Below are 12249 nucleotides of genomic sequence, written 5' to 3' on the forward strand. Positions count from 1 at the left end.
TTCTCATCAAATCTTGACTAATCAAATTCTCTCTAGTATCTGACATGTCCTGTCCCCACCCCTTCAAGACACTTCTCATTTGCTGTTCATTTGATGCAGTTGAGCTTAATCACTCTCACTGGCAGAGAGATGCTAAAACTAAATGCTATTGGCTGCTTTTAAAAAGGGGAGGAGCCACTGTCTGTCTCTCACTTTGTTTTTCAGTTAAGATTGTCAAACATCGAATACAAAAATGCACATTTCAAACACCTAAGTCTTGTACAAGAACTATGACAAATAATGCATTTTATCAATATTTAAGAAACCTTATTTGAATATTAATAGTATTACATTTAACAAATTTTACATGACTATTCATTTTAAAAAATTTGGAAAATGACACATTTAAAACAACATCATTACGCTGACATTTTTAATGTTAATATAAAGTCTAGATGAAATGTTGAGTACAGTAATGACTTTAATGCTGCTATATATGCTGGCATGTGAATTACAAAGGTGCTTGATTTAAAATTAATGGTGCTTTAAAAAGTCATTGAATCTGCTGTTCATGAACGAGTGGGAACCCTGGACAGAATTATGTCATCTACACAAGAGAGAATTTATTTGATGCTCTCCTACAGTTTGAATGAAACTCCAACATAGCACTGTGTCAGTTCTATGTTTTCTGTTTTTTTCATCCAGAATGCTGCTAAACAGGCCGCTGCTGCTGCCACTCAAACCATTGCGGCTTCCCAGAACGCAGCAGCTTCTAACAAAAACACAGCAGCCCACCAACAACTGGTTCAGAGCTGCAGGGTTTGTATTAATATTAGTGTTGTTAGTCTCTACGGTGTTCACAATGAAGAGCTATCTATAGTAGTGTTTTCTTTGTTATTGTGTGTTAGGCTGTAGCTGACCATATCCCTCAGCTAGTGCAGGGAGTGCGGGGCAGTCAGGGACAGCCGGAGGATGGAAGTGCACAGCTCGCTCTCATCATTGCCAGCCAGAACTTCCTTCAGGTATCTCTTTAATTCAATTCAAGTTTATTTGTATAGCGCTTTTTACTGATTCTAAGCAGCTTTGCAAAAGGTGCATACTATTGCATTACAATCAAATTAAGTTGTAAGTTACAATCAAATATATGTTGTTATATATAAGCAAAGTTAACAGCATAGTTTTATAGCAAATTGGTGATATCTATGTGTACATGTTTAGTGAAGTGTATTAAGTGGATGTGTTGTCCCTGAAGACCTCCATGGTTCACATCATCTCTTCACAAGTCTTGGATCTTGTATCCGACTGTTACTAATAACATGACACTCATCTATAGAGACTATATAAGAAGATGGATGGTGCATCACCACTTTCTTCCACTGTAGAAAAATGAAGCCAAAATGTTTCAAAGTTGATGTTTTTGGTATCTTTGGCTGTCATTTGATGCCATCTGTGCAGTAGAGAACATGAATGGGGACATTAAAGTCTGCAAAATCAAACTTTGCAATACTTATTTTGCTAGTTCACATTACTGTTAACAATTAAACCGTGCAAGTTAAACCCCAAAAAAAGAAAAAAAAAGATTTTTTTTTTTTGCATTGGCGGTCCACTGTTGACACTTGACCGCTTCAGCCACTATATTTTTAGCAACGCCCATCTTACCATCTTGCCATCACTGAATGTCGCACAATAGAAAGCCCCTCCCCCAACTCAATATTCAGTTTCAGTTGGAAGTACATCAACATCACAAAAGTTTGCAGCAGCTTCCGACTGCTGATTGCAATTACCTTCCATAGAGATCTATAGTTTTGGTTCAGTTTACATTTCTGCCAATTAAGCATGCTTGGTGTGAAACAACCTTTAGGCTAGTTGTCTTAGCTAGCTAGTCAATAACATTTATTTTCTATTAAGCTTAAAAACCACATTTTGTACTTGCTGAACAAACGTCACTGATTCTACAGATCGGTTTTGGTCGGTTAGTACAGAAAAACAACATTTTCAGTATGAAGCAGTATGGTTATGGAAATGAAAAGAACTCCAGAAAGAAATCCACTATGACCATTTCACTCAGAAAAGCTCAGTCATGTTGTCACACTGTTTTTATTATTATTAATATTATTATTATTATTATTATTATTATTATTATTATTATTATTATTCAATTACTAACTAAAACCTAACTTGTATGAAAAATTAACATTTTTAGTTTGATGATTCCTGAACCCTTAGGTTGATTCCTGAACCCTTAAAACAGACTTTGATGAAGAATGAATGAATGCATCCTACTTGGCAAAATCATACCCACCATGTGCAGAATGAGTGTACCTCTATTGCTCTAAGTGCTCTATTAATGTTTTTGTTTTTCCAGCCTGGAAGTAAGATGGTGTCTTCAGCAAAATCCTCTGTGCCGACGGTGACGGATCAGGCTGCAGCCATGCAACTGGGACAGTGTGCAAAGAATCTGGCCACCAGTCTGGCTGAACTCCGCACTGCTGCACAGACGGTAGTGAATCTGACTTGCACACATGTGCATTTAAAAGAGTCATAAACTGAGAAATCAAAATTACCTTGATCTTTTGATAATCGAGAGGTCATGGTACTACAAAAACATTCTGTAAATTTTAAAGCTCAAAACATTCCTATTAGTATAAACCACTAATTTTGATTTCCAGGCTCATGAGGCTTGTGGCCCGATGGAGATAGACTCTGCCCTCATCGCAGTGCAGACACTTAAGAATGAACTCCAGGATGCAAAAATGTCTGCCTCTGAGGGACAGTTGAAACCTTTACCTGGAGAGTCTGTGAGTTCAGCCACACTTACAGAAATGAAATGAGATCTTCTGAACTCAGAAATTTTGTTTGTTTGTTTGAATTATGCATCATTTCCATGTGACATTTGTTTGTTTTAGTTGGAAAAGTGCGCTCAGGATCTGGGTGGTACATCTAAGGCTGTTGGTTCCTCAATGGCTCAACTGCTTACGTGTGCAGCACAGGGAAATGAGCATTACACTGGTAATATGTCCCTTTTTCCTTTTTTCATAATATAACTATCCTTAACCCTAAATGCAAACTTGTTTTCATATTAAAACATTCAAATGTTGAAGTATAAATTAAAATTAGGTAACATCTATATCAGTTTTTATTTTTATATGTAGAATATGTTATAAAAAATAATTTAAGATAAATATCAGAGCAAACTACAGAAATAATTGACATTTACATGTATATAAACTTTAATTTTTACATATTATATAAAAATGAATAAATGTCTTGGTATTACCCATTTGTCAGCAGTTTGTTGTAGTTTTTAAGATTTAAAATTAGTGCTGGGCAAAAATGAATCACGAATAATTGCATCTAAAATAAAAGTTTGTTTTGACATAATATATGTGTGTGCTGTGCATATTTATTGTCCGTCCGTCCGTCCGTCCATCCATCCGTCCATCCATCCGTCCATCCATCCGTCCATCCATCCATCCATCCATCCATCCAGACAGACAGACAGACAGACAGACAGACAGACAGACAGACATATGCTTTTTTATATTTGAGGACTTGTTTATTTATATCTTCAAATTAAATACAAATTATATATAAATTTAAATAACTATGTAACAAAATTGTATGTGTGTTTATAACATAATCAATATAGATAATACAAACATGTATATTATGTCAAAGGTTTTTATTTTGGATGTGATTTAAACACTTAAACACTACAAACTGAACTACACTGTTCCTATTTACTGTGACCTTTTATGTGAAGCTGCTTTGACACAATCTACATTGTATAAGCGCTATACAAATAAAGGTGAATTGAATTGAATTGAATTGATTAATTGCGACTAATCTTTGGCCAGCACTATTTAAAATATAATTATGTTTAGTGTCATTGTATTTTTGCATTAAAAAACAACCCTGGAATTTTCACACATTTCTTTGAAAAATTAAAGCAGGCACTCCACTTAAATTTGATATGCTTACAATGTATATAAAGTCACTTTTATAAATTTAATTTCATGCAGACACCAAAATGGCTCACCTTTAACCCGTTTTCTTCTGAACACACCTTGTTTTCACAGGTGTAGCTGCTAGTGAAACAGCACAGGCTCTGAAGACATTAGCTCAGGCCGCAAGGGGTGTTGCTGCCACCACGTCAGATCCCGCTGGAGCCGCAGCCATGTTAGATTCTGCTCGTGAGGTTATGGAAGGATCCGCTAAACTGATTTCTGAAGCTAAGGAGGCGCTGATTGCTCCTGGGGATGCAGAAATACAACAGAGACTTGCACAGGTAATCTTGTCTTTTCTACATTTTATTTGCATTTATGATGGTATTGTCCATTATGTTAACAGTGGGGGGTTAAATTTGTTGGATTTTATTTAGAAAATGTGTATCACTGATCAAAGTGACTTGAATGCATCTGACATAAATATTTCTTGTTAACTCGTAAAGATGAATGTTAATGCAGCATAAAATAGAAAATGTTCAATATGTTAATAATACATACTTTTTTACATGAAAATTTATATATATATATTTTTATAGTTGAATAGACTTTAAATCACTTGTGTTTATTCCCATTTTGTCAAAAGCCATTTAGCACATGACCCTAATATGCACATTTATGCACAATTATTTATTTATTTTTTATTTATTGTTGCCAGTGTTGGATTTTTTATTTATTTTTTATCAAAATAGTGATATGTTTTCTACAGGATTCTTTGATGTACAGAAAGATGAAAATAACAGCCAGTTTTCAGTGAAATTGTAAATAAATGTAATGCATTCTTGCTCAAAGTACTAGTTATCTTTTTAAATAAGTATTACTGACCACAAATATCAAAGAATTTGAAAAATAATGTTGTTAACTTATTTATTGTTGTATATCTCTGTTTTTTTTTTCTTTTTGTCAGGTCGCAAAAGCTGTCTCTCACTCCCTGAATGCCTGTGTAAATTGTTTACCTGGACAAAAGGATGTCGATATGGCTCTAAAAAGCATCGGAGAGGCCAGCAAAAAACTGCTTGTCGAGACGGTGAGCTAAAAATATGTTCATTATCACCCACTATGTAAATGAAAATGCAACACAAACTATGCATCTATATCAGGGGTCACCAACCCTGTTCCTGGAGAGCTACTGTCCTGCAGAATTCAGCTCCAACCCTGTTGAAACACACCTGAACCAATTAATTAAGACCTGAACAGCACTTGATAATTAGAGACAGGTGTGTTTGGTCAATGTTGCGACTAAAATTTGCGGGAAGGTAGCTCTTCAGGAACAGGGTTGGTGACCCCTGATCTATATTATTTTATCTCATAATATTCTCTCACTGTAATAAATGTTTATCTCACTAAATAAATTAATTGCTGTTCTACATGTTTTGTATCTTGTTTGTTTGTGTGTGTTTCAGCTCCCTCCATGCAGTAAAAGCTTCCAGGAGGCTCAGAGTGACCTGAACCAGACCGCAGCCGATCTGAACCAGTCTGCAGGAGATGTGGTCCACGCCTCTCGAGGAACCACTACCCAACTTGCAGACGCTTCTGGAAAGTTCAGTGACGACTTTGATGAATTTCTGGACGCTGGTATTGAGATGGCTGGCCATACTCAGGTACGATGTGTGGAAGCGGGACAGGAGATTGAGCTTGTGGATGGGTCTGTCTCTGTTTTCATGAAATGCTCAATAATGTTTGGTTGTTTTAGGGTAAGGATGATCAGTTGCAGGTGATTGGAAATTTGAAGAACATCTCTATGGCCTCCAGTAAACTTCTGCTGGCAGCCAAGTCTTTATCTGTAGACCCTGGAGCTGGAAATGCAAAGAACCTGCTTGCCGCCGCAGCCAGGTAATTTAGTTTTTTTTTTGGTAATGTTTTAATTTAGTTGACGTCCAAGTTATTAGCCAATCTGTAAATTTAGTTTTTCCTTTGAAAATATTTCCCATATTAAATGTAACTGAGCAAGGAAATTTTCACAGTATTTTCTATAATAATTTTTCTTCTGCAGAAAGGCTTACTTGTTTTATTTTAGTTAGAATAAAAGCAGTTTTTAATTATTTTAAAACTATTTTAAGGTCAATATTTTTAGCCCCCTTAAGTAAGTGTCTACAAAACAAACCATCATTCTACAATTATTTGCCTAGTTACCATAAAGCGTAATTAACCTAGATAAACCTTTGAATGTCACTTTAAGCTGAATATTAGTATGTTGAAAAATATTGAGTCAAATATTATTTACTGTCATCATGGCAAAGATAAAAAAAATCTGTTATTAAAATTAGTTATTGAAACTAATATGTTTAGAAATGTGTGGAAAATAATCTTACATTCAAAATCTTAAATTTACAGGATATACAATGACAATAATTCAGGAGGGCTAATAATGACTGAACAGAAAGAGTACAAAGGACATTTTACAATACACTGAATGTTGGATGCAACATAATACAATTTCTTCAAGAAAACAAAAGAAAAGAAATAGATTAAATTATAGGCTTAACAACTCACCTCTCACCAAAAAACCCAGTCCATAAGGAGTTACAAGTTAGCATTACTAAAAATACAACCTTATTGGATTCCAGGTTTTGAATCATTTACAATGTTTACTCATGTATTCCCTGTATGACTACTGTGTTATGCAAGTTATGGGTTGCACTTTTGACTTGGAGAGCTTCCATTAGAAAAAAGAAAAAAATCACTTCAAAAATAAAGGTTGTGCTACATATTAATAAGTAGGGGAAAAGTGGATATCTGCTCTTGTTTCTCAGTTTTTACTCATTCATTATGTGTTTATTCAGATCTGTGACTGACAGCATCAATCAGCTGATTACAATGTGTACACAGAATGCCCCGGGACAGAGAGAATGTGACAATGCTTTAAGAGAGCTTGAGGTATTATTTGCTAGTAAGTCTTTTGTCTTCATATTTATTTCAAAATGTGATGTTGACTCAATTTTTTGTGGGCCACAGGCTGTTAGAGGACTGCTGGATAACCCGAATGAGCCGGTCAATGATCTCTCCTACTTTGACTGCATTGAAAGTGTCATGGAGAACTCTAAGGTAACTCTCAGCAACACTATTATAACTATTACATCAGTTTTTTACACAAAAAACCAAACATTAACGCAAAGCAGTGTGCTAATGTTAATGAATACTGCACGGATTTTATAGTCCTCTCAATATTGTGGTATAACTTAATATACCGTTATTTCTCCTTGTTTTCAGTGTGGTGCTTATAATATTATATTCATATCACTATACTTTGCAAATAAATATTACAAGTATACACTATAAATGTACACTACTATTTCAAAGTTTAATGGTCAGTATGGTTATTCTTTAAAAGCACTTAAAATGGCCAAAAACAACAGTAAAACATTTTACTGAAAATTAGTTTTTCTTTTGAAGATTCTACCACAATGATTTTCAAAGTTAGTAATGGTAAAAATATATTGAGCACCTGTTTTTACTGTAGTTTGGATAAATTAGCAGACTTAATCCACAATAAAGACTTCTTTCAAAAGCATTTTTTTTTTTAATCTTACAGGCCCCTACATTATGAACTTATACACCACATTGCGGTTAAGGCAAAAAAAATCCACCTCTTTCTTCTATACAGGTACTTGGTGAGTCTATGGCTGGGATTTCTCACAACTGTAAAACAGGAGATGTTCCAGCGTTTGGAGACTGTGTTGGTGGAGCATCTAAAGCTCTGTGTGGACTAACTGAAGCAGCTGGACAGGTCAGAAACTACCAACTCTGCTATTCCTCTAACTTTTACCAGGGTCATAGAATTATTTTTTTTTAAAGGTATATTCTAGTCATTGGAAGTAACATGTCAGGAAATATACATTTTTAAAGTTCATTTATTTATAGAGCACATTTAAAAACAATCACAAGACTGACCAAAGTGCTGTACATAAGACAAAGTAAAATAAAGAGACATAATATAAAAACATGGAAATAAGACAAGAGAAACGACTGAAAAAGCCAAACTAAAAAGGTACAATTTAAGGAGTGATTTAAAAATAGATAGTGATGGAGCCATTTTAATCTCAAGGGGCAAGGTGTTCCATAACTGAGGACCCGCCACAGAGAAAGCTCTGTCCTCTCTGTTTCAGTCTGCACTGAGGAACTAAAAGAAGATTTTGATCACTTGATCTAAGAGATCTCACGGGTAAAAATGCAACAGCTCTGAGAGATAGGTTGGGGCTAGATTATGAAGAGATTTATATACCAGTAAAAGCACTTTAAAATCATTTCTGAATTAAGTCATTTTTAGAGCTTTGGCTTCAAAATGACCACCTTGAAGACTGGGCTTTAAAAAATTAGATGACAGAAAAACTAAATGTAAAGTTTGTAATACTAATATTGAGCTATCAAAAATGAAAGTACCTCTTATTTATTTATTTTTGTTTATCTGGGATGAATTATCTATCCATTGTTGTTCTCATAGTGCCTATTAAAGTAATACAAAATGATATTCAAGCTAAAACGTTTTTTAAATTATGAAAAGACCCTTTTTATCTGTTCATTAGATTTCATGGAAATTCAATATTTTAGTCGGAGAAAGGAAAAAATCATGGAATTTGATATTTATTTGAAAGTTCCTTTCAGAACTGATTCCTTTCATGTGCTTCAACATTAGGCACATTCAAATCAAGACTGAAAACACATCTGTTTAGCTGTGCCTTTACTGAATGAGCACTGTGCTACGTCCGACAGATCGTACTATTATGTTTTTCTCTTCTTTTTCATTCTTTTATAACACATTTTATCTGCTTTTATGCTTATTTATTTATTTATTTTTTATTTTTAACCATTTTTATTATTTGTTTTTATTTCTCTTATACTTGTTTCTTTTATTCCTGTTTATGTAAAGCACTTTGAATTGCCACTGTGTATGAAATGTGCTATATAAATAAACTTGCCTTGCCTTTCTGTCTGATTTAAAATCAAAGTCAAAAATGCATCTTTTTTTCTTGTGCTTGTAATTACAAATAAATAAAAGCAAAAAATCCTCGCATATTATTTGCATTATTATCATTATTCTTTTTTTTAATTTCCTTTACCCTCTTTTTTAAATATTTTTTACCTTTTGTAGAGCACGTTGGCCTACCTAAACTTAAATGTGCTCTATAAATAAAGTTGAAAGTGGGAACTGTTTTAATTGTGCAAATGTGCTTATCATATTTTTTGGGTATGTCTATAGGCTTCTTACCTAGTAGGTGTGTCTGACCCCAGCAGCCAAGCTGGACATCCAGGCTTAGTGGATCCTATCCAGTTTGCCCGTGCTAATCAGGCAATCCAGATGGCTTGCCAAAATCTTGTTGACCCAGATAGTAGTCCATCACAGGTAGTGCCAGACTGTCAGATACTTGCCATGTAGAGTTTGGACTTTTCTTCATCTCCACTTCATGCCTGTTGCAGGTGCTCTCAGCTGCCACTATTGTTGCTAAGCACACATCAGCACTTTGCAACGCTTGTCGACTCGCTTCCTCCAAGACTGCCAACCCTGTGGCAAAGCGACATTTCGTGCAGTCAGCCAAAGAAGTGGCAAACAGCACTGCCAACCTGGTCAAAACAATCAAGGTTGAAATAACCCCTTTATAATCAAATCATGTTTTGTAATTCACTTGTCCCATCAAATCATTAAACGTTTATTTTTTCTTTCTTTCTCCCACTATAGGCATTGGATGGTGATTTTTCAGAGGAAAACCGTGAGAAATGTCGCATTGCAACAGCTCCGCTCATTGAAGCTGTTGACAATTTGACAATATTCGCTTCCAATCCAGAGTTTGCTAGTGTTCCTGCGCAGATAAGTAGAGAGGTGGGACTTGCTTGTTCATTGAAATGTTATATAAAGTTGAGTGCCTGTTGTTGTTAGTGACGCATGTGCTTTTACACCCATAATTTAGGGTTCTGCTGCACAGGAACCAATCATCCAATCAGCACGCTCCATGCTTGACAGCTCCACCCACCTTTTGAAGACAGCACGGTCATTGGTTATGAACCCGAAAGATCCACCCACATGGTCATTACTGGCAGGTCATTCACGCACTGTGTCCGACTCTATCAAGAGCCTCATCACAGCTATCAGGTAACACGCATATACTCACTATTTTGTAGTTTATGTAGGAAATGCAGAGTAGAGTTTATGCACAATGAATATATTTTTTTGTATTTTAATAGATGTTCTTTTTTTAATATTGCAGGGATAAAGCCCCTGGCCAGAAAGAGTGTGACTCAGCCATTGATAATATCAATAAATGCATCCAAGATATTGAGCAGGCCTCTCTTGCAGCCGTCAGCCAGAATCTACCTCGTAGAGATGAAGTTTCATCTGAGGTAAATATGTTTTCTACAGTATCTAAACTGCCTTTGTCTTGTTTCTAGTCCAAATATCTAAAAAAAAAAAATTTAAATTAAAGCAAAAAATCTTTGTTTTAAGAAATAATATGCCAAAATTCTGTGAGTTTTTTCTTAAAACAAGCAAAATAATATGCTAGTGGCAAAATAAGAAAAATCATCTCGCTTTTTGTTTTGACATAATATATTTATGCATATTTTGCTTACTCCATTGGGAGTTTTTTTTAGCTTGTTTTAAGGAAAAACCCACTTAATTTTGGCATATTATTTCTTAAAACAAGACAATATTTTTGCTTGTCTAGAAAATGCTTCTTGATCTAAGACTTTTTTTTGACTATAAACAAGACAATGAATCGAAGTAAGAAAAGCATTTTTACAGTGTACTTCTTTTATAGCTGTAACCACAACCACATTGTGTATGCTATTAGGGGTGTAAAATACTCAAAACAAATATTGGAAAATGCTTGTCTTTATTAAAAGTTTGTTCACACCAAGCACAACTATAAAGATAACAATAAAGATAGTTCTCAAAATTGTTCTGAATGTAAAACAACAGGAGATTTAAGACCAGATCTCTGCTAATAAACAATCTAATAAATATCTAAATGCTAATAAAATGCTGACAACCATCGAAATATAAAGGGCCTGTGCAATTTAAAGCTACAGACGACTACATTGTGAAGAAGCTCTGTTTGATGTTAAGCCCTTTTTTCAAAGATTATTTAAAGATAATGACTATCTAGAAAACATTATTATACCATGGGAAAGAGTGACAAAAATATATGGAAGTTATGCAAGCCAGGCTAGCAAATGGATGTATAAAAATAAAAGCAGCCTACCTCTGGTTTCCAGTGCTAGATTCAGTGTCTTGTGTTACCTTAACACTAACCCTGGGGAAATAGTTTGTTTATTCTACTACACTGACTGCGATCACTAAATTAATTTGATTAGATTAAAACATTTTAAATGATTATTGACTGCTTAGATGTGCTATGAAACTAAAAACAAACTGGTTTTACTTGTTCGTCATTTGTTTATCTTGCTTCGTGTGACTGGACCTTAATAGATTGAATATTGTAGAATAAATTGTGTATGTATTTGTAAATATATGTTTACTTTATGCCAATGCGGCCAGAAGTACTATAATTCTCACTCCCAAGTTACATACAATAAAGTTTCTCCTCCCTGCTTGAGCACTCTATAGCTGTACCCCACTAATGAACACAATAGCATTGTTTTAGCCATGAAGAACATATAAATGTGGGGTTTCTGACTAGAACTCTTCATATCAGGCTTTGCAGGAGCAGTTGACATCATCTGTTCAGGAGGTCGGTCACCTGATTGAGCCAATTTCCACAGCAGCAAAAGGAGAGGCTGCACAGCTGGGACATAAGGTCACCAAACCTATGAAGCCTTTACAGTCTGAAATGAAATATGTGACAATATAGTTGTTTTCAACTCTAATGCATGCCATGTGTCCTTCAGGTCTCTCAGTTGGTCAGTTACTTCACTCCTCTGATCTCGGCCTCTATGGGCATAGCCTCTAAAACTTTAGACCACCAGCAGCAGATGAATCTTCTGGATCAGACCAAGACCCTCGCCGAGTCTGCTCTACAGATGCTCTACGCTGCCAAGGAGGGTGGTGGAAACCCAAAGGTATTTTTTGGTTACTCAGATCTGTTCTTTCTTCATCTGAAATATCAATCTTTCAACATGATTATTAATTGCTTTCTGTTCAGGCGTCCCATACCCATGATGCCATAGCAGAAGCTGCGCAGTTAATGAGGGAGGCTGTTGATGACCTCCTGCTGACCCTGAATGAAGCTGCTAGTGAGGTTGGCATGGTCAGTGGCATGGTGGACTCCATTGCTGATTCCATGGGCAAGGTATTAACCCACATACTGTATCTCTG

At 35.3% G+C, this 12249-nt stretch overlaps 1 protein-coding gene across 4 annotated transcripts in view; it reads left to right on the forward strand.

Annotated features, from left to right (window-relative positions):
- tln2a (talin 2a) overlaps window positions 1-12249 on the forward strand; it is an 87170-nt gene that overhangs the window by 59536 nt on the left and 15385 nt on the right. For all 4 annotated transcript variants that reach the window (XM_056461530.1, XM_056461534.1, XM_056461533.1 and 1 more), the window contains 20 exons: window positions 685-798; window positions 888-1001; window positions 2345-2479; window positions 2649-2777; window positions 2886-2988; window positions 4059-4267; window positions 4891-5010; window positions 5387-5584; window positions 5677-5816; window positions 6767-6860; window positions 6939-7028; window positions 7588-7710; window positions 9181-9324; window positions 9399-9560; window positions 9658-9798; window positions 9887-10068; window positions 10184-10316; window positions 11630-11731; window positions 11823-11993; window positions 12077-12223. In XM_056461530.1, coding sequence (XP_056317505.1) covers window positions 685-798; window positions 888-1001; window positions 2345-2479; window positions 2649-2777; window positions 2886-2988; window positions 4059-4267; window positions 4891-5010; window positions 5387-5584; window positions 5677-5816; window positions 6767-6860; window positions 6939-7028; window positions 7588-7710; window positions 9181-9324; window positions 9399-9560; window positions 9658-9798; window positions 9887-10068; window positions 10184-10316; window positions 11630-11731; window positions 11823-11993; window positions 12077-12223 — 2751 coding nt within the window. The remainder of the gene's footprint in view (window positions 1-684; window positions 799-887; window positions 1002-2344; window positions 2480-2648; window positions 2778-2885; window positions 2989-4058; window positions 4268-4890; window positions 5011-5386; window positions 5585-5676; window positions 5817-6766; window positions 6861-6938; window positions 7029-7587; window positions 7711-9180; window positions 9325-9398; window positions 9561-9657; window positions 9799-9886; window positions 10069-10183; window positions 10317-11629; window positions 11732-11822; window positions 11994-12076; window positions 12224-12249) is intronic.

Source organism: Danio aesculapii, chromosome 7 (genome assembly GCF_903798145.1).
Source record: "Danio aesculapii chromosome 7, fDanAes4.1, whole genome shotgun sequence".
NCBI classification, from domain to species: domain Eukaryota; kingdom Metazoa; phylum Chordata; class Actinopteri; order Cypriniformes; family Danionidae; genus Danio; species Danio aesculapii.